This window comes from Pezoporus wallicus, unplaced genomic scaffold, assembly GCF_028554395.1.
Source record: "Pezoporus wallicus isolate ANWC-B61680 ecotype Strahan unplaced genomic scaffold, APGP_CSIRO_Pwel_v1 contig_11175, whole genome shotgun sequence".
NCBI classification, from domain to species: Eukaryota; Metazoa; Chordata; class Aves; order Psittaciformes; family Psittacidae; genus Pezoporus; species Pezoporus wallicus.
Genome location: NW_026641536.1, coordinates 60,051 through 85,692, shown reverse-complemented (window position 1 = coordinate 85,692; position 25,642 = coordinate 60,051). Strand labels below are relative to the sequence as shown.

General features: G+C 41.8%; 1 protein-coding gene across 1 annotated transcript; it reads right to left on the bottom strand.

The window, feature by feature from the left end:
* Positions 1-3,143: 3,143 nt before the first annotated feature.
* TNFRSF8 (TNF receptor superfamily member 8) lies at positions 3,144-25,250 on the bottom strand. Its single transcript, XM_057424176.1, has 11 exons — positions 25,030-25,250; positions 14,662-14,752; positions 11,016-11,141; positions 10,435-10,590; positions 10,240-10,333; positions 9,717-9,997; positions 9,394-9,504; positions 8,822-8,869; positions 7,635-7,660; positions 5,678-5,885; positions 3,144-4,198 (listed from the first exon to the last, which is right to left on the bottom strand). Exons 1-11 carry the CDS (start codon positions 25,099-25,101, stop codon positions 3,954-3,956), a joined length of 1,458 nt encoding a protein of 485 aa, XP_057280159.1. The 5' UTR covers positions 25,102-25,250; the 3' UTR covers positions 3,144-3,953.
* Between the last annotated feature and the right edge of the window lie 392 nt (positions 25,251-25,642).

The following is a 25,642-nucleotide window of genomic DNA, read 5'->3' as shown; positions in this document are numbered from 1 at the left end:
TCCTCCGCCGAGTGCAGGGCAGCGGTCGGCTACAGGGACCTTGGTCCCGGCTGTCTCGGTCCCGGCACCGCCCCGCGGCAGGAGAGAGCAGCGCCACGCTCAGGTTACGCAGCGGAGCTGCGAGCTGGCCGAACAGAAAAGGAACTCCAGGCGTCTGTCAAGAGACCGACCGTGGGGGGATCTCTTCAGCCGCGGGGGTGCTCCATTAGCCCCCGAATCCGAACTCACTCGTTACAGTGTCCCAGCGTTCACTGGTACTCACTGCAGCACGTCTCCTCATGCCTGCTGCAGGGATGGTACAGAGAGACTTCAGTGTCAATTCAGCCCTCTCTGCTCTTGAGAAGCATTCCAGTTGACTAATAGCCTCAATGGCTTTCTTGCAGAACAAGTGTTTTTTTTCTGCAACTGATACATATGCTGAAATTATCAACATCAAAACATTGATATATCAGACAAAAAGTGTGGCTGTGTCTTAAAATCCACCTAATTTTTAATTCACAGATTGCCAGCATTACTAACCCAACCAACTATAATACATCTAGCAGGTTGCAGTGCATATAATTCACCTAGAAAGCTGTTCCAGTAAAAAAGATTTCTTTATATACAGTTAAAATATCAGATCATAAGTTGGTTTGGGACCGTAAAGCTCATCCAGTTCCAACAGGAGGGAAACCTTTCACTAGAGCAGGTTGCTCCGAGCCCTGTCCAACCTGGCCTTGAACACTGCCAGGGATGGGGCAGCCACAGTTTCTCAGGGCAACCTGGTCCAGCAGTTGTTGTTACAGAACACCCTCTAACCATCATGGCCAGGTGAACAGAGTCATTCACAGTACACAAATTGGTGTTGTCTAAAATGAAACAGAAATGCCTGTGTTTTTCTAGAATAAAGTGTGTGACTGGAAAACAATGAACAACCTTGACTGAAAGTGAAGGAAGAGGTTCAGTATTTGTCCCACTCAGTTCTTTCCTCTTCCTTGCATTGCTGTTTTATGACACAGCTCGGTGACTTGGCTTTCTGTTGCACAACAAGCACTTAAACCAAAAAATGTGAATTCTATTTCTTTCTTCACCCCATGTAACTGTCGCTGACAGGCAATACTGATAGCCAAAAGACATTTCAATCTGAGCATTAGGAGCAGCTTGTTTTCTGAAAGCAGGTATAAACACAGAAGTGCACAGAAAGAATTCAGTTATTGCCTCTTGCACAAGATTTGGGACATAAACTAAAATATACAGTGGCAGTAGTTATTTTTAGAAATTATTTTATATTCTAGACTTGCACAGAAGAGTGGAATTCAAGAAGACTGGAATTAACAACACTTGAAATTACACCATGCTCAAATGTACTATAGGTAGATTGTCCACTGATGGAAGTCAGTGGCTTGGTCCCATAATGCTGAGATTCTCCTACCGCATCTCTGGGGCTGTGGTTCCAGAAAAGTAGGAATTTCTCTGGATTTAATTCTTCAGTCACAAAATCTTAATAACATACCTTGCCTTATAGTGTGAGGCTTACTGGCTACACAAGATCCAGTGGACCTACTACATGGGTTTTCAAAAAGCCTTTGATGAGGTTCCACACCTAAGGTTATAGAAGACCAAAGCTGTCACAGGATTGGAGGAAAGGTCAGTTTGTGGATTTACTAAAAGGTAACAGGATACAGAAGTTATGGCTGTTGAAAAGGTAGGAAAGAAAGAGCACAGCATAATGTTCATTTTTCAGGGTAGAAAACAGTTTGCGGGGGGGATTGGTGGGGCCAGTTCCATTCAATATCTTCATCAATGATCTGGAGAAAAGAGCACCTACACAGAAAAAGCAATACTAAACTTCTCCAGGGAGTTACATGACAAGGGAAACAAAGACAGAAAGAGCTCATAAAAAGGTGGCAAATCAGCTTCTCATAGATAAACACAGGGCAATACATCTAGGGAAAAGTCATTTAACCCAGGCATACATGGTACATTCACATCTAGCAGCTACCAGAGGAGCCATCCTGGAGGCATGCTTGACAGTTCTCTGAGATCATCTGCTTAGTGTGCAGGGGTAGACAAAAGAACACAAACAAAATGGTGGGCGTCATCCAGAGAGGCACCAATAACAAAACAGTTTGGCACCATGTAAAACCTTGGCCTACCCCTCTTCAGTACAGTGTGCGCTTCTGGCCTCCAGGTGTCCAGAAGAATATAGTGACATTAGGGAAGATGTGGAAGAGGTCAACTAAAATGACCAAGGCAGTGGAACATCCAGCTTACGTGAGAAATATAAAAAGGTGGGAACTCAGCTTGGAGGCTCAGGAGGATACAGTCAACATTTATAAAAGCACCAAAGTATTGCACAAAATTCTGCAATACAAAAAATAGTGGCACTCACTGAACTTAGCAAGACATCGGTTTTAAAGTGGTAGAAGTACTTCTTTATGCAGTGCATGGTAAAGAAGCAGTCTTTAGTCTGTTGCCACAAGTGCTCCTGGAGGCAGATTGAACCAGGAAATTCAAAAGAGAGAAGAAAAACTAATACGCAATATGAATGAATGCTAGACTGGGACAAACTCTTCAGCATTCTTAATCCAATTACAATGGATGTTGTTGGAACTCAGAAATGTGAACAACAGATATTAACCAGGCTTGTGTGCTCTTCCTAATTAGCATCTCCTTACCATGACTGTTAGGGATAAAACGCTTGGCTTCTGCTATCAGACTGCCCCAAGGTGGTTTTTATGCTCTTAAGGTTTCTTTTCGTGTGTTCTAGGACAGAAGTTGTGCAGTTGCACAGCTGTTAACCACAGTACGCTGGCCAGGGTGAAACTACAAAGCAAATAGTTGTTTTTGTGATTCTTTTTTTTTTTGACTATTAAGGCACACTTTGTCATCTCATTCATTTTTCCATTGTCCTATGCGAAAACACAGCACTATTACATTTGCAGTTAACAAACAAGCAGTGTGAAAGATTGAGAAATAGCATAACACAAGCCAGTTGACCATGAAACAGATCTATTTTTAAAGATTAGATATGCAAATCAGTTTTACCCTGATGATTATGAGCAATTCTAAAACGAGATATTAACAATGTCATAGGAAACTACTGCTGTGCCTGTTTTTTCAGTCCTTTTTTTTGTAGAAAAATAGTTTTATTTTCTTCATTTCCCTTTTTATAGCCTCCACACTGGCCTAAATCCACAATTCATCCAACATCCAAGTGTTCAGCCAGTTTGGCTTCCATCCAAGGAGGCCATTTTGTACACTTAATTGATGATGTGAAGTAATTAAAAGACATGAATCAGAACACAAGGCCAAGAAAGAGTGGCCTAAAGGCTTATTTGCCTTCTGTTTTCTAGGTCTGCGTGGCATCTTTTGATCCTATTTCCTCAAGAAACATAAAGTCCACAAACTTAAGAGTTCTGTTTGTGGGAAAACTGTTAGGGAAAACTGAAATTGTCATTACTTTCAGTTAAGATTTGAGACTTTAAGAAAAATACCAGATGTTGCAAAATACAAGCCAAAATTAAAAGTACTGACCATACTGGAATAGAAACAACACATGAAACATGTCCGAGTCTCAAGCTTAACTCAGAATTCTGGCTAGAATTTCCATAGCTAATAGAACTAATCAGATATAGATTTCAATCCATTCCTTCATGCAGAGAAAACAAGCTGTGAAACTTGAGTTGGCATCCAGATGTCTTCCGAATTTTGTAGCTTTGATCCATATTTGTTTCCAGTGTGATACTGGGAGAGAGGGAAAGAGAAATACTTGATGTCAGATATGAAGACCAACAGCTTGGATGATCCCTTAGTTTGTTTGATGAAGTAGGTTCTAGCACTCCTCATTTGAATATATTGCAGTGCATTATATGGGTTTTCAGATAATCTAAGGCGCTATGTGTTTACCTCCCTTCTAGATTCAGGCTTAGTGTCGCACTGTAACTTCACACATCTTCTCAGTGGGTTATCTATCACTTCTCAGTGGCAGTGGTGGGGTGATGAAATTCCTTTCCCTCCTCTTCCACAGGAACCATGACATCATTCCATGGAAAAGACTCTGTTTCCTGCTCTGGATAGTGCATTGCTAGTTCCTCTTCCATGTTTTCCTGGCCATAAACATTACTTTCACATTCTCTAGCCGTACAGTTCTTGCCACTAGGCACTTCTGAAATGGACCCCACAATAACAGTGTCAGCTTTCATGATGTATATTTTTTCTGAGGAAGGAAAAAAATAGTGCTGAGCGTAGTTAACAATCACTGCTGACCCTAGAGATGGTTCCATTTCATGCAAACTTATATTTGGTTCACAGATTTTCTTCCCCCCCCCCGCCTTCTTTTTTTAATCAGAAGCCTGCAGAGCAAGCCCATCACTGTGAAAACACGTAATTCACTAACCCACTGATGTTTTTGGGATTTGCACATTATAAGTTGTCTACTTTGTTGTTAATTTAGAAGGTGCTTTTAAGTTTGAAAACGAAGCACTGGACATACTAAGTGAAGGCCTGCACATTTTATCCTACACTGTCTGTTTTTGGAGCACTGGCAATGGGACTCTGGGCATTTTAGATCCAGTAGGCCTAGCTCCTATGTGATGAAGCCACTGTGCTATGGCAAGGACTACAGGAGAAAAGCAGATTAGAAAAAGCAGAAAGATATTCACAAGAGAAGAAGCAATTAATTGGGATCTGGGGAAGATAGATTTGGAGAACCCAAGATTTATACTCCTGCTGTTTTGAGAAGCAAAAATACTTGCATTAAAAGCAGCTTTTGGGCAAGGATCAGGACTGTTCAGAAGTTCTGGGTAATTATTGGGGGTCCCAGGACCAGCAAAGAATGAGTTCCTTTCCAGTGGAGAATCAGCTACAAAATTTTCTGGGATAGACTTGAACCTTGTGTACAACTTGTTGACCCTTTACAAAAAGTAAATAAGGCCTTTGCTGTGGCTTGGACCACTACATTTTACTCAGAAGGATGCTGCAGATCAGACACTGTGGTTATATATTGTGTTAATATATATGTGGTTAATATTTCTGGGTATAGTAAGTGAAATCATCACATTCATCCCAGGTTGACTACTCTCAGAAAAATCAGAAAGTGCATTTAGTAAGGAAAAGTCAGCTCTAGCAATATCCAAAAAAAACCTTTAAATAACCTCTAAATTTGTTTTGGAAACATTGCCGGAATGTCTTATGTAGACTGTGTCTCAGGTAATAATTCTTCCCCTGTGACTACGCCTCCTTGCCTGACTTTATCTACTACTGTGTGTCATGGTCAAAGACTTTACAGGAACATATGTGAGACACATCTCAAGTTGTTACTGTGAAACCAAGAGAAGAAAATGGTATCTTGAGACATGTGGAGTACAACTCTCACTAAGTATTACAGCATGATTTTCCAGCTGACATATTTTGGATTTCAAATTTCTTCTGCAAATTTACATCTTCTGGAATGAAAAAGAGGAAGAAGAGCATTTTTCTGGTGGGTTCTGAGGCACAGTAAAATGCAAAAATAAGAAAATATTCAAAATGAATATATGTACCGGAATTTGTATGTCAAAGGTTCTGGAGATTCAGCCCCAATCTCTATTAGAAGCTTGGGAAACTTTGCAGTTTACTGATAATTTCAGAATGACATGATGAACCCATGGCTGAAAAATTGAAAAGGCAAGAGGAAAAAAATAAAAGCAAAACCTACCAATTCGATTATTTGTGTGGTCTCTCACTCGAGAATCAGTGGGACAATCTGGGGCATTTCCATTACTTGGTGCCACATCAGTCAGACTCAGAGGAAGACTATGTGCATTTTCTGTCCTGGAGAACAAGTTATTGTTGGTTTCCAAAGGGAGAGTTCTGTCAATTAATTTATTCTCTTCTGGACCACCGTCAGTAGTCAGTATGATCTGCTGATACAAAGAAGAGAGTAGAAGTGAGGTGAATGTAAAAACAACACTGGGAAGATTGCAGTAGGTCTATGGAATCCTTCTGTGGCAGTTAGAATAACCTGATGCACTTCGTAGCACCACTGTCACAGGGAGTAAAAATTGATTAAGGAGCTTCAGTTCCTGCATCACTTAAAGCCATATTTTAAAAACGCGTTTCTAAACTAAATCAATGACATTTGCAAGAACGTACCTCACTTCCACTGAAATCCAGTTTTCTGGCCCTGCTTGGATGCTTTGGTAAATTCCACTACCTTGTCTGCAATTTAGACGCCCATGAACCTTTGCAAATACACCTATTTGCTAATTTGACTTTTTGCCACATGTCTCCCACTGTATGCTTTGCTGCAGTCTGCTATCCTCTAATGTAGTAGCAGCTTCATTCTGGGGGGCTGAAGCTCAGCAGCACTTTTTAGCAAAGAGTATAGATGTTAGATGCTGGAGGTAAGAATTTTAAGGGATTTTGATATTTAGTTGTGAGATAAGCATCAGAGGACAAACCTGTACAGATGTGTAATCATATAGTGAGAGAGCCAAAACTAAAAATATATGGAATATACATGAAAATACATAACTTCCACTTAAATTTTGCAAAGACCTACCACATTCCTACAGGAGAACAAAACAAGCCAGAGGCTGAACTGGTTGAACTTCAAAATGGAATTGCCTTAGCAGGATCTCAGGTGGGAGCAACAAGCACAGACTAGCTATTAGGTGAAGAATTAATTACAAACAGTCCTTTAAAAGAGGAGCCAGAGTCTGAGAGAGGCTGAAGGTCCCACATGACAGACTTCTGGTGGCTCCTAGCTCTGTTTCTGTTTCCACAAGGAAGATTTTTAAATGTGCAATTTAAAACTCTTGCTCATGTCTGACTCACTATGAAAGCAAGAGTGGAAGCTCCCCACAATTCAGGAATTAGCAATGACACAGTGAAATTAATGATATCTGATTGAAACCAGATCTATTAGAATAAGTAAGGTTTTTTATGTTTGCAGGTGCACAACATTTAAAAGCAAACTGATGTAAAAACAAAAAAAATGAACAGTCTGAAAAGTGTTTTAGCAGATAGGGACATTCAGAGACAGCAAGCCTAAAAACTGAGAAGACTCAGAGGATGAAAGTTGCTGTAATTTCACTGAAAGTGGAGGAATCAGAGCTGTGATGATTTCAGCAACTGGGGAACTGCATTCCATTGTTACCATATTAACTGAGGTTTGTCTTGTTCATCTGCAAACCATACTGTTAAGCCAGAAGCTGGTCCTGATGGAAAGTCTTCCAGACAAACAATACCCACTGTGTGCCCTCATTATAGTCATGCCAAATCCTACAAAGAGGGAAGGTGACATGAGGGGAGACAAAAGAAGATCAAATCCCACTTGTATGACTGGAGTAAGATAAAACGGGGCTGAGAGACAAAGTTATCCAAGGAGGTAGAATGATCCTATGATTTTGGATTTGCCCCATAGAACCCAACATGAATGGTGTTAAGACCAAACCAAATACTCCCCTCACAAGCAAGACTTGAGGCATCACATTATTTAACAACACATCAAACATAGGCCAAGACATGAAAGTAGCAAACCCCAGCACATCCCATCGCTGCATCTATCATGCGTTGTTGAGGAAAGGCCATCCCTTTTTAACTGGACATTTAAAAATATCATTTACATTGGAAAGGAAAGGGATCTAGTTTGGAATATTGTTCACACTTACTGTACGTTTGTTCACTAGATCGTGACCTGCAATGGAAAGAGGAAAAATTATCAGGAGAAAATTCACAGCTCTCACAGGAATGTGAATAGTTGCCCTGAAAGGTCACCAAGCCATGTCCTAAACCACTCTGCTGCCCAACCCTCCTGCATTAGGCTCTCATTACCACTCAGGGCACACTTACATGGCACTGCTGAGGTGAACCAGCAACATGTTGCTGCCAGGACTCTGAGGTCCTGCTCTCCCCAAAACCCTCTGTGGCCACCCCTATCATTCTCCCCACACCACAACTGGTGTTCATCTAATGAAGTGATGAACTGATTAAACTTTCTAGGTAAGCAGAAGACAGACTTTTTTTTTTTTTTAATTAAAAATGTTAATAACTTTTACTGAATGAGCAAGTTAGATCAGTTCATCATGTGGTCAAGATGAATGCTAAGGATTAAGGGGATAATGGGATTTTATGCAAGGACTGAGGAAGGTAACACTGGAAATGAGAAGAAAGGAGTGTACAGCATCCTTCTGTAGCACCATGCAATTAGATGGACTCAGGCTTACTATTTAATTTCACCCTGACCTGCAGACACCTTTATTTTCAAGGCATCTATAATGCCGCACAGCAACAGTTCCTATTATAAAAGCAAAGTGAAGAAGCAAAAATTCCATTTTGAGAAAATTAAGCTGCACACAAAAGGTTTTAAATTTTATTCCTGCATAAATGAGTGTATAAAGCTCTGCTGTATGGTAATTAGGAGAATCTACCACAACAGAAGAGAATAGATCAGTCAGTGAAAATGGAAATGCTGAGATAGGAATTAGTTAATTGGGCAAAATGTGTGCGCTACAGGGGAGCAGTAGAGGTTGCTGCTGCCAACACCCACTCTTTTTGGAACGCATATGAGTGCTCAGGCATTAACGGGGCGTTTTTCCAGTAAGCCTCCGTGCACTGACGCGCGGCTCAACCGTTCAGTGGGAAAAAAGTGCCACCTAGTGACGTGTCAAGGCATCACCTGCCTGCGCTGGGCACGCAACAGGACTGGCCTTTTGCATGTCAGCGGCGACGTACACTTGACATTGAAAAGTTTCCCTTATTAAATAAAAAAAAAAAAATCCATAAAATAAAGATCCATATTAAAACTATCCACTTATTCTTTAGACATAAAGATTAAAATTCCTGGTCCATCAGACACCTTGAGGTTTGAGCCTGGATTTGCAGGAAGGGATGGAATGCAGATGTGCTGGTTAAAAGAAACTATTCATTAGTAAAACTCATCATGGACTGTACAGGCTCTAACAGCTTTATAGGTCTACAGCCAACCTACATCATGCACATCCTCCTCTCTATAAAAGAGGGAATGTGGTTCTGCAAGCACAACCCATACATAAGTTTAGGCAAAGCTACAGGAAAACAGTATCAGTAAAAATCACTCTTCCTCTCATGCCCAAAGTTCAACCTCATCTGCAGAACCAACAAATACTCACAAAACACTTCAGGTATCATTTAATATTAGAGTCTGTGCTGGGAAAAAAAAAACATTGGTTACCCTTTCCCCACCTGGCTTGTAGTATCTTCCTCCATAAATTCACAGCTGCTTCCATCTTTCTCTCATGTTCTCCAACATCAACTGTTTGCCTAGGAACCTTATCTTGCCCACGCACACTAGGCGGTAGTGAACATTCCCTTACCCAACATTTTGGGATATTTGAATTCCCAGTTGGCGTATACTTGGAGATCAAACAGGAAACAGCTTTAAAAACTCACGTTTTCCTTTGAGGATGAAGATCTGCTGCTTGCAAATTTTCCATTTCCAAAATGACAGCATACCCAAAAGTAGCACCATCACAGAGAGAACCACTCCCCAGAGAACTAGACCTGTAGCACAGAAAGGGAAAGGGATTACAGGAAAGGCTAAGAGAAGGCAGACTGGGAACTATCAGCAGATCTATGTGTTTGAACATAGACCCATGGATATCATTTCACAAGTTGTAGGGAATTTGAAGGAAGCTCCCACATAAAAATTGCCTTTACCAAAGATATATCCAAATAAAATATGCTAGACAGAGTAAATGCTTTATCTTTGTTACCTTCCATTGTTGTCTCCCCCTTGACTGAGGTGGGAAAGGTGCCAGCTGAAGCTTTCTCTTCAGCAGTTGTATTGGGGTTTTCAGTTGTTGTGGCACTTAAAAGGATACCAGTGATGGTCACTAGGCTCTCTTCAAACCTTTTTAGGTCAGAGTTATTTGTTTCATTGTTGAACCTCATGGACAATGTGTTTGGGGTAAGATAGGTGGGCGATTGGTCCAGGCAAACCTGGTCGTGTGTTGCATTTCCTTTGCTTAACACGACTTTGTTTAACTTGGCACAGCTAGGGAATGAAAGAGAACAGTGTATCAGCACTAGAGGAAACTGACCTAGTACAAGGTAAGAGTATCTTCCATGCGACAAACATGTGCAACAGGTATGAAGAGGCCTTCCAAGTGCTGCACATAGGCCAAAAGTTATACCATTGCCTCTAAGATAAATGGGTCGGTTTGCAGCAGAAGCAATGAGTGTCCCTTTTTGTCATTTATGAACTTAGCTAGTCATGCTAAAGAGCTATGGACTTACTTTGTGTGGGGCTTGCAGATGTCAGTGCTGGAATTTTCATCAGAGAAGGTCCCAGAAGGGCACTCTTCACAAGTAACATCATTTGTTGAAGTGCCTGAATAAAAGTAACGACTGAAGACTGACCCACCAAAATGCATCAGGTCCAGGCCTATGGCCAAGCTCAGGAAAGGTAAGCTGGACCACAGGAATTCCTACCTCTAACTTTGACTCCAAAACCAGGCTTGCAGAAAGTGTGCTGCTGGCATCTTATGCAGGTGTTCAGAACAGGGGTCTGGCAGAACAGGCCTGGTCGGCACTCACACACACGGCTAGAATTGAAGGAGCAGGGCTCTTTCTCCACAAGGTCAGGCTCTGTGGGGAAGAATCAGATGTGATAACAAAGGATCAAGCTGCAAAGAAAATGTAAAGCAGGGGCCAAAGCCAAAGCCAAACCCAACATCAGTTCAAAGGCTCAGGAAGCAGAACAGGCTGCTGGCACTCTTCACAATGACAACTTAAGTCATGAACTGGAAAAGGCTGTAGATAATGGCTTGTAATATAAGGCAGAAAGCAGAAATCAGGCTTGGACAGCATTGGATGAGAGAATTTTTAGGTAGACCCAGGTCACACAGGAAGCAACCCTGATTATGTGCCAGGTAGAATTCTGCTGTCTAAACCAGTAACCAAGGATGGATAATTTTGCTGCTGGAAATTCAGAATGAATAAAGTATAAATAAAGTGTGAATAAAATATATATAGAAAATATAACTGTGAGGTATGTGTGAGGGAAAGCAAACCTTTTGTGCATGATACACAAGCATCACATCTTGGCTTTTGAAATGCTTCATTCACATACTGTTCAGGTCCACACCTCATGCAGTCTTCACCTGGGTCCCTAGGACATGCTTTCTTCTTAACATAGCCTGGAGAAAGAAAAGAAAATCAAAATATATGGGACACCAATTCAGAATACCAGGAGACAATCATCCTGCAGTTTTCTTGTATACTCATTCACTTGTTAGACACAGTCTTCTCTTTGTATGTGTCTTGGTTTCTCTAGGAGGGTTTTGCCTTTCTCATTCAAGTGTGAAGGGATCACAGCTGTCCTGTTTCAGCAACACTGTGCATGTAGTTATCACAATCAGTGTGGATTGCTGTAGGAAGAACACATGGCAAGGCTGTGGTGATGGCAATATTGACCTGCCATTACTAAGTTCACATGTAATTGTTTCCATGTTTTCCTCTTGACTAGAGCAACCCAGTCCTGATAATTGCTACCTAACCATCACTTTCCCTTCAAAAGTTGCCAGAATCACCTAGGTGCATGTGGATTCAAGCAGGGATAACCCCACCTCCCATGTTCAGAATGGAAGGTTACAAGATGGTGCTCCCTGAGCCATGTTCTGTATCTTCCTAGCAGGTTTGCAGTAGTTGCTTTCTAAGCAGCCCTTCTAGTTTTACAATTGCCTTGACAGTTGTGAGATGGTTTAATTTTCCAACTGTTTTCCTTAAACAAATCAAATTACATGTATGTCTTTCTGATGCTAGTGTATCTCTGCTGAACATATCCAACTCCTCTGGACCCATTGCTCACTGAAAGCACAGTGCTCAGGATCTCACAGACCTTCTGTGTACATGCAGCACACAGGAGATTGGGCAGCTGGCTGAATTAGATGACCTCTGGAGGTCTTTGCCAAACTTAAGCTATTCTATGTCTCTGTGACTCTGTGCTTGTATCGGGTAATCATTTTCTAATGAAGAGCTTTTAAAAGCATCCATCTGGGAAGCTACGTACAATAGCAGCTAGGAGTATGGGAAAGGCTGGGACAGAAGCATTCCCAACATTTCAGCTCCTGAAGCAACAGATGAGGTATTCTACCACTGGACATAGTACCAAAGAAATTAGAAGGCATAGTGGTAAGCTGTGACCTTGTGGCCTTGCCAGGAAGTAGAAACAACAGAGGGTAAGAAAGAGCAGCGGTTGCAAAGCAAAAGAAAAGCTAAAGTAACAACTTAAAGATAGGAAGAGATGAATGTTTCACAGGTGGGAAACAGGAGAGAAATGAACTACAGTTTCAGCATCCAGCCTGCATCACCCAGTCATAGAGTTAACCACAGGGAGGGAGAACCTAGCAAGGCAATAACTCACTTGGTATGCAGTTTGGCAAGCATGATGTAGTAGTGCAGGTAAAAACAGCCGTGCTATATTTGGCCCACTAAATACCACCAGACAAGCCTGAACCACATCACTCCTGCCTCCTCCAAACTACTTGTCTGAGACTGTTCTTTTCAAGGTGACAGCTGATTGCCAAATCTCAGCACTCAAGCTGCACATATGTACCTGCACGTGTGTCATTTCCCCCTTCCTTCCCCAGTAACCCAAACCCTTTAACTTCAGTTATTTGAGATTTCCTGTACACATGGGTCCCTCTTTTGGGGGATGTATGCCCCAGGTGCAGTAGCTTTGAAGGTTGCATAACAGTGTCTCATGGTTCTGATCTCCACTGGCTGTGTTCACAGCTCAACAACCAGATAAAAGTCACCAGCTGCAATCACCTGTACAGAAAAATGTCCTGAAAGTAAGTAGATGAAATAAGTATTTGAAGTTTTTCTTTTATGAGTACATGCATTCATTCACTCCTGAGGATTTGCTGTTTACTGTGGGTAGGAAACTATCTTGAGTGTTGATTGCAGCACTGTCTCATGGAGATGAATATCTGATTTAGAGCCTAAACAAAAAAAAAACAACAAAAAACAACAAAAAACAAAACAAAGCCACCAGAAAAACCAACTGAACAAAAAAGGTTAAAAAGTCACAAACAGATGTGAAGTGGAATAACAACTTCTGCATAACATGAGCTGTTCCAGCATATACCGTTATTTCCCATGAAAGTCTCTGTTGCTCCCCTTGACAGGAGGGAAATACTTTGTTCTGCAGTGACAGAAAGAAACTATTCTTCTGGTATCCCGGGTATGAAGTGTCATTTTACCTGCACAAGAATTAAGTACATGAGAAAAGATGTGGCAGCTGTGGAAATTGATTAGAATGATCTTTTGAGGTTTGGTTTGAAGTTTATCTTGAAATTAACTTTGCAACAGAGGATGGCTTGCATGTGGGCCAGTGTGTTCAGACTGAAGGCTGTACATCTGTGAGCTGGAAGACCAAGGAAAGTAAAGGCAGGGCGCATCTAGAGTTCAAGATGCTGCACTTTGATTAAATAGAATTTTAGAAAAGCTTCTATTTCTTTGCAGTGAGCAGTAGTAGCAGATATGAACAGGTTATTGCTTGAAGGAGTCATACTAGATTAAAATGAAATAGGATTCTTATGGGTTTCTGTTGTGAATGAAGTCCTGGAGGATGGGAAGAGATGTCCAAGACTGGTATGAGGATGTGGTAACAAAATGAGTTGCAAGAATAAGCAGAGGTGAAGTGATTGAGACTGGTGGCTTGCTACAGACAGATATAAACCAGATACCTGCTTTTCACAAGACCTCACTATGACGTCTGTCATTATGGGAGCTTGTGCAAAGTATGGTTTTAAAGGAGAAAAGAGCTTTTCATGGGAGTGACTCAGAGACAGATTCCCACCTCTTTTTTCTTTTACAGCACCAGTTTCTCCATCCCTTGTCTTACCTACTTTTACAGATTCTGAATGAATCTAGTGGTGTGGCCAGCAGCACAAGATATTCCAGTGGGAACCTCAGTGTAATTGCATGCAAATGATAGCAACTGAGAGCTAAAGCCCTCTTTATCATTAGTGTGCAAATGAATGTCAAAACTTTCCTCTGGAAAAAGAAAAAGATTTCTATAAGAGATTGATGATGGTAAAGTACCTTGAAATGCCCCACCCACTGAGGGGGTTTTAGGCTGATGCGGGTTGTTTCAGACAGTTCCATAACTCTTGTCTCACGGAGGTGTTTCCTGCTTTTTACCCTGTGTGTATGAGTCACAACCAGCTTCCGGCAAAGCTCACTGTGTCTCCTCGCAAGGGGCTGTTCCCTTTCTCATGTGAGACACTTTCTAAACTGTTTTGACTATGAAGATAATGACAGATTTTCCACACCTTGATGTTGGTTTGTTGTTGTTCTTTTTTTTTTTTTCTCTGATCAGAAACATATTTAGCCTAAATTCACTGTGCTATTTCATACCCTGAGGCAAGCTAAAATGAATTCTTAGATCTGCCTACTTCTCCCTACTTCAGAGTGTCAAGTCAATGGATAAACACACAAAAAAATTTAGCAAATTATTTTGCTTGCAATTTGCAGTCTGAAAAGGAGCAAGGCAGATAAAAGCAAGTTCACATCTGAACCCACACTAGGTATTGGTTCCTAGAACTGCACTTATCTTGAAGGACAAAATGTAACTGAGCAGATACACATGGTTCCTACTATCTCTATGAGAAAGGCTCCATGTTAATTTGACTGAATTATAAACATACTGACCTGAGGGACACTGGTAACAGCAGCTTCTTGAAGTTTCATCATAGAACCAATTCATAAGTGCATCACAGGAATGAGATGGAGTTAATGATGTCTAGAAATTGAGAGAGACAAAAGACACAATTAGAAAACCATTAGTTCTGTATTAGAGCAGATCCCAGTATCTGTGTCAAGTTATGGTAGTTGCAGGCAGTAAGGAAATGCCTACAGCTTTCTGAAAGTTCAAGTATCCTGAAAGAAACTAAATTACTGTTGCCCATATGCTTAAGCAAAGATTGCAATATTCTGTGTATTTAACAATAATTCAATATGTAGCTTCACTCAGCAGACTCTTTTGTCTGAAAGTCATTTAAATGTAGGAAAGGAATTGTAGAATCGTAGAATCCCAGACTGGTTTGTGTTGGAAGGGACCTTAAAGCTCATTCAGTTCCAACCCCTGCCACTGGCAGGGACACCCTCCACTAGAGCAGGTTGCTACAAGCCCATCCAGCCTGGCCTTGAGCACTGCCAGGGATGGGGCAGTCACAGTTTCTCTGGGCACCCTGTGCAAACACTTCAGCACCCTCATTTTCTTCTGGCAGGGTGTCCTGGGTTTAGCAGTAGCAGTCAATTTTTCTCTTCCAGCCTGGGAACAGTGCTGATAACACCAATGTTTTCCGTTGTTGCTAAGTGATGTTTACCCTGACCAAGGACTTTGTGAGGCTCATGCTCTGCCAGGGAGGAGGGGAAGCCGGGAAGAAGCAGAGACGGGGCGCCTGACCCAGGCTAGCCAAAGAGGTATTCCATACCACAGCACGTCATGCCTGGGGTGGGAGGGGTAACTGGGAGTGACTCGGAACAACATGGGCTTCTTGGTTGGACTCGTTTCTTGGTGGGTGGTATCGTATTCTCTTCCCTTGTTATTTTCTCTTATCATTGTTGTCGGTGATGGTAGCGGTGGTGATTTGTGTTGTACATTGGTTGCTGGACTGTTCTTGTCTCAACACGTGGGAGTTGCACTCTTTTGATCCTCCTCCCCATCCCTCTGGGAGCGGGGAAGGGGAGAGCCCCGGGGGGGGGGGGGGCGGCCCTCGATTGCTTTCAGCCCAGCACCACTCACTGGGAGTGAGTGAACAAGCTGTCTGGCTAGGGTTTAAACCACAACACAGGGCCACGGCATGCTCTGGGAAATTACAGCACTACAAATTTACTGATAAGAAAATTTGATTTTTTAATTTGACATGTCCCTTAATAATCCCCTAGAAATGTTATCAGAATTTTCTGTATTTGCTAGAAGGTTTATACGGTACTTTTTTATAAAGACTCAATAAGCACATTCTGCAGAGATTTTCCCACGATACTGGTAAAGCAGTTAATATTTCAGAAAAACTTGCATCTCAGTTTCTGTAGATGAATTTCTCATTGGCCTTTGAAATAATACCTATTGTCTCGTGCTGCTTTTGCATGCAGTGCAACTGCCTCACTAAGTTCACAGCTGTGTTTTCCTGTTTAATACACTGTCCTTTCCATGACAGGGCCATAAAACACAAAAGTTATTCAGTTTGCTCCAGGTTACATCAGAAATCAGGAACTTTTAGTCAAGGACAAAATTAACATAAGGACAAGAAATAGAAATGTACAAACCCCATTAAATTTTATCAAGCTCCAGGTTTGTATTGGGACCAGCATTGTGGCAGGGGATTGGAACTGGATGAGCTTTAAGGTTCCTTATAACCCAAACCAGACTGTGATCCTAGAATAGAACTGAGAAATCCTGCCTGACATCTCTGCAGTAACCACCGGGTAACAGAGCCTCTCCACAAAGCGCTTTTTCTAGCTTACTCTATAGAGGAAATAGCAGATCTTTGCTTGCTCAGCCTGACTCAAGTTTATAAATGTGCACCCTGTGGTGTTGTTTTTTTTTTTTGGTTTGGTTTGTTGTTTTTTTTTTTTGTTTTTTTTTTTTTGTTTTTTTTCTGAAGAGAAAGCCCTGGGCTGTAGGAAAAGGAAGTGGAATCTCTTTTCATCTGTGTGGAGGAGCACTCTGTTTAGCCAGCCACTCTGAGACTAAACTGAGTAACAGGAAACAACACAGTGAGATCAGTCACTAGACAAACGGTCATTCAGGAGTGAATTCAGTGATGTGAAGTGAAGCAAGCAGTTTTATTAAAAAAACTCAAGAATCAACAGCATCCTGGCTGTAGCTAAGTCAATCTGGATTAGCTTCTCTGTAAGAGCTATGGGGAATCACCACAAAACCTTGATCTTCCCTTCTTGGTTCTCCTGGGCAACCAGCTGGCTGTGAATTCTGTTGAATTTTAAATTGGGGAGGGGGGGAACAATATTCTTAAATGATTTATGCAGCACAGAAACTTACAGCTTATACTTGTATCTTTTGAGATTGAAAAGAATAGTGTAAAAAGTGGGAGGGAAGGGCTGCTTTTTAGAAAGTCAACCTTGTCTAAACCACTGAAATCAGGAATTTAGGATTAGATTCTTCTCTTAGTTACAGCAATGCAGATTCCGATTATGAATTTGACCTAATGTTAGTGCTGTGATAAATTAATGTGTGAACTGTGCACACATACTACACAAATTATGAAAATACACATCCAAAAGGGTACTCAACCTTTTTTTTTTTTCCCTTTCCACAAGAGGGATGCTATATACTACAGCCAGCTACATAATACATGACATCCACAGCTTCACAACAAATGTTCCCTTCAAGTATCCAGTTCAAGCACAACCTTGTAGCCACTTTTACTGTTTTGATGAGTCGAGCCCAAGGTGCTCTGCTGTAAAAAGAAGTAATTTTAACAAACCATGACATAATTTCTATGACTGAGGAGCCACTTTCTGAAGACCCTGCTACTTCTAACGCGTAGCTACCTGCAAAATGTCTTTACCAGCTGCCATCTGTTCAGTAGAGGTGTTTCATGAGTATGAAACTTCCTATAGAGCCTTTCAGCTACAAATAATGTACATATCAATGCTCAGTGTCAGTTATCATCTCCCTGTTCTTGTCATTCCGCCCCCTTTAAATCCTATGTTGTTGGATTCCTAATGTGACCTGCAATAGCAATGCAGTGATGCAAAGTTCTGCTCTTAAACTAAGCAGAGAGTAGGCTCTTTGTAGAAAGCACACTTGAAGATGAGGCCCTGAGTATAAACCAAGCTCCCACACCTCTAGGACTTCAGGCTTAAAGGGTCAATATAAACTACATAAGCAATACTGGGGAAGCTTTGCTTATGCGTGGGAAGGCCAGTGTCACTAAAAAATTAAATGGGCTTTGCTTCTTAATGTATGCAAGGCATTTTGTAAACTAAATTTCAATTTTTTATGCATCTGGAATAAAAAGAGCTTGCACTAGGAACCCAGCAAAACTTCCATGAGTTTTTTGGGGCATGAAACAAATCGGTGCCTTAAGACAAAGAACATGACCTGGAGAAACAGCAGAGGTGAAAGGCCATAGTCTCACAATGTTTTAAGTCTTCCATGAGATGGTGGTGCCAACTCATTTTCTTTTAGGAAAAGGATGAATGAAAATACACACAAGGGTAATGTAGTTTTAATTTTTCTGTCTCTGTGTAATGAATATCAGGGTAATAATGCAAAAAAAAGATAACCAGCCAAAGACTTGAAGTGAAAAAGGAACAAAAATGTGCATTATTAGTGGGTAGCAAAAGGTCTGAACTGAGGTAATTCAACCACTCAATGACTGAATATGTGAATGGAAGGATACAGGCTCTTCGGGAAAGACAGGCTGGAGAGATAAGGATTGGGGTTGGAGGTGAATGATTTTTAAGGTCCCTTCCAACCCAAAGTATTCAATGATTCTATGATTCTCTCAGTTTACCACCGGTAACTACTCTTCCCACATGTCAAATACCTCCTCTGATATTTCACCTACAACTAGGGTGCTCAGGAAGAGATCACTGGAAACAATTCAGCAAGAAACACAGGGAATTCTGGATTTCATGTTTTTAAGACTTTTTTGTTTCACAGCTGTTGCCTTTCTAACAGTAGAAATCTAGACATCAACCAGCAAATCCATCCAAATTTGGAGGGACTGCAAAAAACTTCATGCATATTTGTCTTGCTCTTCTTGGACAGAATGACAACTTATTGCTGGAGTTACAAAATACTTTAATGCTGATTAACCAATACTGTTAAAAAGTGAAAAATATTTCAGTGGCTTGGCCAAAAAAAAAAGAAAAATCATTATATTTGCACATATTTATGGAAGCAACATATGTACATAACTTCTCAGAAACTGGGGTTATTGAACCAACATGTCTACTTTCAATAGCAGCTTCTCATTCCTATGTAGTGGTAAGGCTACTACAAACTGCAGCTGGAACACAGTCTGGATCTCTGTTACTTGTGGAGACAGTGTTCTCACGGGAGAATGCATAATTAGTACATAAACTCTGAATAATCCTGAAAGATACAGCAAGGCCATGAGAGGCCCGAAGAAGCTTAAGCAAGCAAGATAAGAAGAATCTGGAATTCACTGAGTTAATGAGAACTGTGGACTGTTGGCAAGCTTTCGAGGTCAAGTTCTCACACCTGTGCTTAACCAATTATATGTTAGTCACTAAGGGTCTTCAAGACATGTATCCAATCATAATATGCCAAATCACTGTAAGTACATGTAAGAAATAGTATATAAGGAGTTAAGGCTTTGTAATAAATTTGGCAATCGCTTGATCACATTGATCGTCTCTGCGTTGTCCGTGACTCCCGCATCAACAGTTCCTCACCTGGTAATATCAAAATGAGTTGGGTGAACTCCTGTAGTTTGAGTAGTCCAGTACTGAGCTTGGACTTCCAGGCTCAAATCTAAACTGACAGCAACATGACAGTGAGGCCACCAGAAGGGTGAGAGCAGGAAAAGGTCCCTGTAGCTTAATGTTCAAGCTTAATATTCAAGGTTAGTGGTTCCATTGCTAGCTCTGAATGGGGTCTAATGGCAATCTACTGGGTTCTTTTGTGGCGGTACCACCACAGAAACCAGATAGGCTCTATAGGGGCATACAGGGCATGCTGCCTCTTCAGTCCCACTGGGTCCTCAATTTCAGATTTGCTTGTTTTACCAAATCTTGTCCAAACTGTTGCCTATGGTGCTGTAAACGCTTATCCTGCCAACATTTGCAGCTGAATTGCTAAGGGGAGGACAACTGCTACCAGGATAGGTCAGTCTCTTACAGCAGAACTTACACGGTAAGAGACATTGTCTCTGGCTTTTCCAGTGAAACATAAAAGCATCTTACCACTCAGGGTAGCAGTTTGCTCAGGAGGACATCCCATGGCGTTCATAATTAAAACAGGCAAGGGAAAAGCATGTGGCTACAAAAGGAATCTGGTGATGGCACAGAATGATCCTGTTCAAATGAGGGGAAATTCTGAGCAAAATTCCCACCAGCAGTATCAGCACTGATGTCCCCAGCACAGAGACACTGTTTTGAGCTGCACAGACCTGTTTTGGGATGTGTTGCCAGTGGCTGCAGCTGTAGGAGCTGGCTACGTACTGGGTTTCGGGTATTGTGACTGACATGATGGTTGCCAACAGTGGACGCATTTAAAGATCATGTCCCCCTTGTCAAGCCTTAATCAGAACAAGCAGCACCTAAAAGAAGGGAGGGAATCACAAGGGCAGTAAGGAGAAAAGGGGAAATTTAACGTAAAAAGTGGTACTTTATCATATGAGTGCTCAAGAAGAACACAGCAGGAAGGACAAGCATATGTGCTCTTACTGCCCTCATTGCCAACAAAAATCTCAGCCTTTCTAATATATTTCTGGTTGTGAGTGCTTTGAAAATAAAAAGCATTATGAAATGCTGAATGAGACACAGAAGGTTTAACTATAATATAGTGCAAGTCTTCTGCCTTGGACCATTAACCCGTTTGTTAGTATGAACTTGAATGAAAGATTCCATTCTTAATACATTCAAGGGTAACAATGGAAATTTAACCCTGTCACATAAAAAAAGACAAGGAAGAAACCAAACCATGATTATTTTGCTTCAGGATTGTGTGACTATCACTGATAAAACTAATTTTTTCCAGTGCAGAACCAATTTATTTAGCTTAAGACTCTTTGCTAGGCAGAAGCTGAAGGTTAAGGTTTGACTTAGCTGGTCCTAGCTGCTCATAAATAGCTTTTGAAATGAAATGAAGGGATAAATCAAAAAAGGTTTCAGCCTTGCATTACAAAACCCCAACACTATCACCTTCTTACAAAAAAACAGCGTCTGTGAATGTTGGGGTTCACCTTCTTGATTCCATGGTGTGTGTGTGTAGACGCCCACAAAAAAGAAAGTTCTAAGAAATTCCCCACTTAGTGTTGGTCATTTCTCCTGGCTTACAGAAATTGTGAGTCAGCCAGTGAGAGAAGATTCACACCATCACCTTTACCCCTTCCTACTCCCTCTTCTTCTTCCTGGAAACACTAGTCATCTGTACTCAGCAACAACTATTACATAGCTTGGCTTCATCCAGGATATCTCCAATAAACTTTACAGAACAAACTCTCCTCACCTCTGCAAGGAACAGAATAAAAGGCACTAACCTCAAAATCCTGTCTTAACTAACATTCAAAGTCATCTTCTCTTTCATCTTTTGACTGTCCCTCCTCCTTATCCATTTTTGTCTGAATCTCAAGACACACAGAAACAGAAGTTAGATTCTACCAAGGAAATGTAGAATTCTAGCACCATTTCACTTTCTAAGGCACCATTTCCTTCTCTAAAAGGTAATTCATTCTCAATAAAGAAATACCCATTTTATCCCAACTGTCCATTAGTACTGATAGTTCTGGTTTTTAATACGTATTATTAAAAAGCTTTTAAATTCAAAGATCACAGAAGTATTGCTGAATGGTGTATGGAATCCAGCTGTGGTGGACGGTAGGTCTTTGTCCTTCCCACTAATTCTGAAGGAACTCTGGATGGGTCTGTACTAAGAACCGATTAGCAAAGTAGAAATATATGTCTGTTACAGCTACGTTAATCCTGTGGCTCTTTGCCATCCAAGGGTGCAATCCCACTTTCATTCTCTTACCTGTACACACATTTCCCTTCCACTCTAACTCCTTTATTGTTTAAGACAGAGCAATTGTGTTTCCAGGGGATGATTCAGAGTTCTAAGAGTTCATTTGACTGAACACTGTACTTTCTGAATTTGTGAAGTTGTTTTTCAGGGGGTTACTCTACTGAAACAACTCAACCTGTGGCTACACAGTCACTTGCACTAAATTCAATGCAAGGAAGTTGGTAGCACTGTGTAGCCAGGAGCAGAGCCTCCTCTTTGAGTGACGGGTCTCTGCTGACAGGCACAGCTGTAATGGGAAACCTCACAGATGTTATTTCTGCATTTGTCTTCTGTATCAGAATTGATTTGATCTGGATTGGGCATGAGGACACAATCCAGAGTTAATGCTGCTTTATGCCAGCTGTACAGGAGCAGATAAATATTTAAACTACCAAGAAGGTAAGCTGGTGTGGCAAGCCATCACCAGTGTAGCAAAAAGGCTATCACTGCACAGATAGCATGTCCGCAGTTTTTGAACCAATTTGAGCAAGCCATGAGTCTATATCAGACTAATGCAAGAAGTTCTTAAATTGCATTCAGTGAACTGTTCAACTGGAGGAAGACAGAGACTGAATTTCACCAATCTTTTCCTGCATGCATTTCAAATAAGGGGGTTTGATTCAGTGGAAGCTGGAATACATCCTGTGAAAGAAAAGGCCACAATTTTTATCCTGCTTGGACTGCTGTGTAGCAGGCTGACCAGGGATCCCTTGGCTTAATGCTTTTCCTGACCTGTCAGGACAACTGTTTTGTCTTTCTTTAAAGCATTGCAGCTCAAGGCCCAAGTAACTAAAGCAAACAGATTTGCAATGGGTTTTGCAGTGCTCACTTTTTAGAATTTGTTTTGCGAAATAGGATTTTGTAACTCTTCTCACTTTCCTTGTATCTACACATTTGCTATTTCAGTTTAAAAACAGGCAATTGTAAAGATGGGACTGAATTTAGTATGCTACCCTGCAATTCAGTCAGGACAAGGTTTGACTCATTTATTTATGGTCTTTTGAGCTCATAGAGAAAAAGTGATGGTGAGGCAGAGTAAGAAAACAGTTTGCTATAAATGAGCTGTCAGTCAGGAAGAAAGAATATTACAGTAAAATACCCCAAAACTTCTACCAGCATTAGCTATTCTAGAACTGACTAATACTGTAGCAAAACAGTTGACTACCTTTCAAGCTTCTGTCCAAATTCTGACAGTACAAAAAAGCTGATAACCTAAAACTCAAGCAGTCAAGCTTCATCTGCTTGATGGTAAAGACATTATTAGCAAATGAAAGTTGACAAACCCAAACTTTGGGCTCAAATGAGGTGGAATATGATTTAAAATATGATCAATAAGCTGTGATTTGCTCACATTAAATACTATCACTTGTCCTCAGTAACAGTAAAAGCAAGTGTTGCTGTTATAGAGGCAGAAAACAGTGAAAAGCCAGTTGCATATCCCATCAAGATCTACATATTTATTCCAGGTAACTGGTGATTTTGCAGTGAGTCTGAATGTTGACAGAGAATATCAGAAAACCGAGTTTTTTCTCTGCCCCTTCCATTTTGTTAACATAACACCAAAAGCGTTATAAAATAGCAAAAATACCATTTTTTTTCTATTGCCATATGAAGACAGGCTGAGAAAGTTGGGGCTGTTCAGCCTGGAGAAGGCTGTGTGGAGACCTCGTAGCAGTCTTCCAGTGCCTGAAGGGGGCCTATAAGGATGCTGGGGAGGAACTCTTCATTAGGGACCATAGTGGTAGGACAAGGGGTGTTGGGTTCAAACTCAAATAGTGGAAGTTCAGGTTAGATATAAGGAAGAAGTTATTTATGGTGACGGTGGTGAGGCACTGGAATGGGTTGCCCAAGGAAGTTGTGAATGCTCCATCCCTGGAAGTGTTCAAGGCCAGGTTGGATGGAGTTTTGGGTGACATGGTTTAGTGTGAGGTGTCCCTGCCCATGGCAGGGGGGTTGGAACTGGATGATCTTAAGGTCCTTTCCAACCCTAATTATTCTGTGATTCTATGCCTTTCTCCTAAAGCAGTTTGCATTCAGCAGACTGGACAAGCTTATTTGAATGCCCTCCTAAGAATTCCTCAGGTGTGTAAGAATCAGAGATTCCAATCTTACAGTCAGAGATCCTTCTCTTTTTTCAGGAAGAAGACAGTGGCAGGACAGATAACCAGGGCAAAGTAGAGGAAACTTGCAATGTGGGAGGGGAATTTACAACTAAACACACAAGGGCAAACTCCTACTCTTACCAAAACAGCCAGGAGGATATTTTTCAAATCTCTGTGAGGAGGATGCAGGACTTGGTTATTTTCAGAGATCTAATCAGAGTCAGTTTCTTGGAAAAGAATCTCCTGACAGTCCAAGTGATGGGCTATATCATTCAGTTATGACGTACAGACAGGTGCCTTGGACTAATATATGCTCATACTTTCACTACAAGGGAAAACGGCCAAGTCCATGGTCCCACACGGTGCGCTATCACTCACCTACTTGATTTTACCTGTGCAAAGGGCCTCTGCAACTGACCTGTTTTGGTTTTCATGTGTGTGCATAAGTGTCAGCCAGGGAAATTACCGGATTTGTGCCAGGAGCTGAGGGTTAATCATCACAGGATTGACTAGGCAGGAGAGGGTACATGGTGGCAGGGGGGGAGGAAACCCACAGGAGGTGATACGATCTCAGCAGGGAGCTAGCTTGCATCTACAGCATCAGCTGAGTGCAACTAATGGCTATGCTTATTTTAAGTCAATTTGATGAGGAAGTAATAGCCCACTCATGAGGAATTCACTGTCAGAGGGATGTGCAGTTGTAAAAAGGAAGGAATTTTACTGTTGTTTGCCTTTAAACCTTTCATTTTACCAGTCCTGACTCACATCAGCAGCATGAGCAGAAGCCCTCTGAACCCAGCTTTGCAAGGAGCGTGCCTCTCACAGAGCACCTGGCCACCCAGGTGAAAATAAAAGCCACTCACCCAAATAAACAAAACCAGGCCCCCATCCCTATAAAATCTTTCCTCATTCCCATGTGCCTGGAGGTGCAGTAACACTACCAATGCCACCAAAAGAAAAAGATCATAGCTCATATCCCTTGCTCCTGCCTGCAAAGTTCCCAGAGAGGGCAAACTCTCCTCATTGCTCACTTTATAGCTTTGTCACCCTGCATTGCATAAAGTCCATTTCTGTGGATGCCCACTACCCAGCACTCAGCCTATGGGCAGGATACCCCTGTAGCCCATGGTGACCCCAGACCTCTCCAGGCTCCTGCATCCTGAGGGGATGCAGGATCCTGGTGCCACTCTGCCTTACCTGTGGGGCTGTGTGGATATCCTGGAGAAGTAGCAGGAGCCACAGTCCTAGTGCCAGGCTGCAGTAAGCCATCTGCAGTGGTGTTAAATCTCCTTACCCCCCAGCATCACAGGTTAGACAGCCAGGCTGCTCCTCCCAGAGTCAAGATACTCCCAGAGTCCAGCCCAGTCTTGCTTCGTGTCTGTTCATTCAGTGCAGAGAGAGCTATTTCAGATGATCAAGACAAGCAGGAGACAGGCTTTGAGACTCAAGCAAGCTGAGAAAACAATTTAGAAGGAAGGGGAGGGGGAGGGGAGTGGGAAGGGGGGAGGGGGGGAGGGATGATGGACTCCCCACAAAAGAAAAGTAAAACAATAACAAACTAAATCACATCAATCACTAGTCCCGGAGCCATCGTGTTTCTGTGGGTCAGTTGCATGCATTAAGGCTGTCACCAAGGCACACTGCTGGCTGTGCAGAAACACAGGCTCCTGAGTCATCTAAGCTGCCCTCAGAGAGCACTTCAGCACCCAAAGCCTTGACCAGGCATGAGTCCAAGACCTGCCCTGCCCATCTGCCACTCTCTCAAGAGCTGCAAACGCCTCAAGAGAGTTCCCAGTAAGAAAAGCTCAGT

What these genes read in the sequence shown, in the direction of transcription:
- TNFRSF8 (XM_057424176.1), bottom strand. Translation starts at nt 25,101, where the DNA reads ATGGCTTACTGCAGCCTGGCACTAGGACTGTGGCTCCTGCTACTTCTC. An exon ending in TTGTGTATCATGCACAAAAG is followed by an intron (nt 10,591 to 11,015) that starts GTTTGCTTTCCC and finishes TCTTCCCCACAG; the next exon opens with AGCCTGACCTTGTGGAGAAA. An exon ending in GGGGGAGACAACAATGGAAG is followed by an intron (nt 9,505 to 9,716) that starts GTAACAAAGATA and finishes TCTGTGCTACAG; the next exon opens with GTCTAGTTCTCTGGGGAGTG.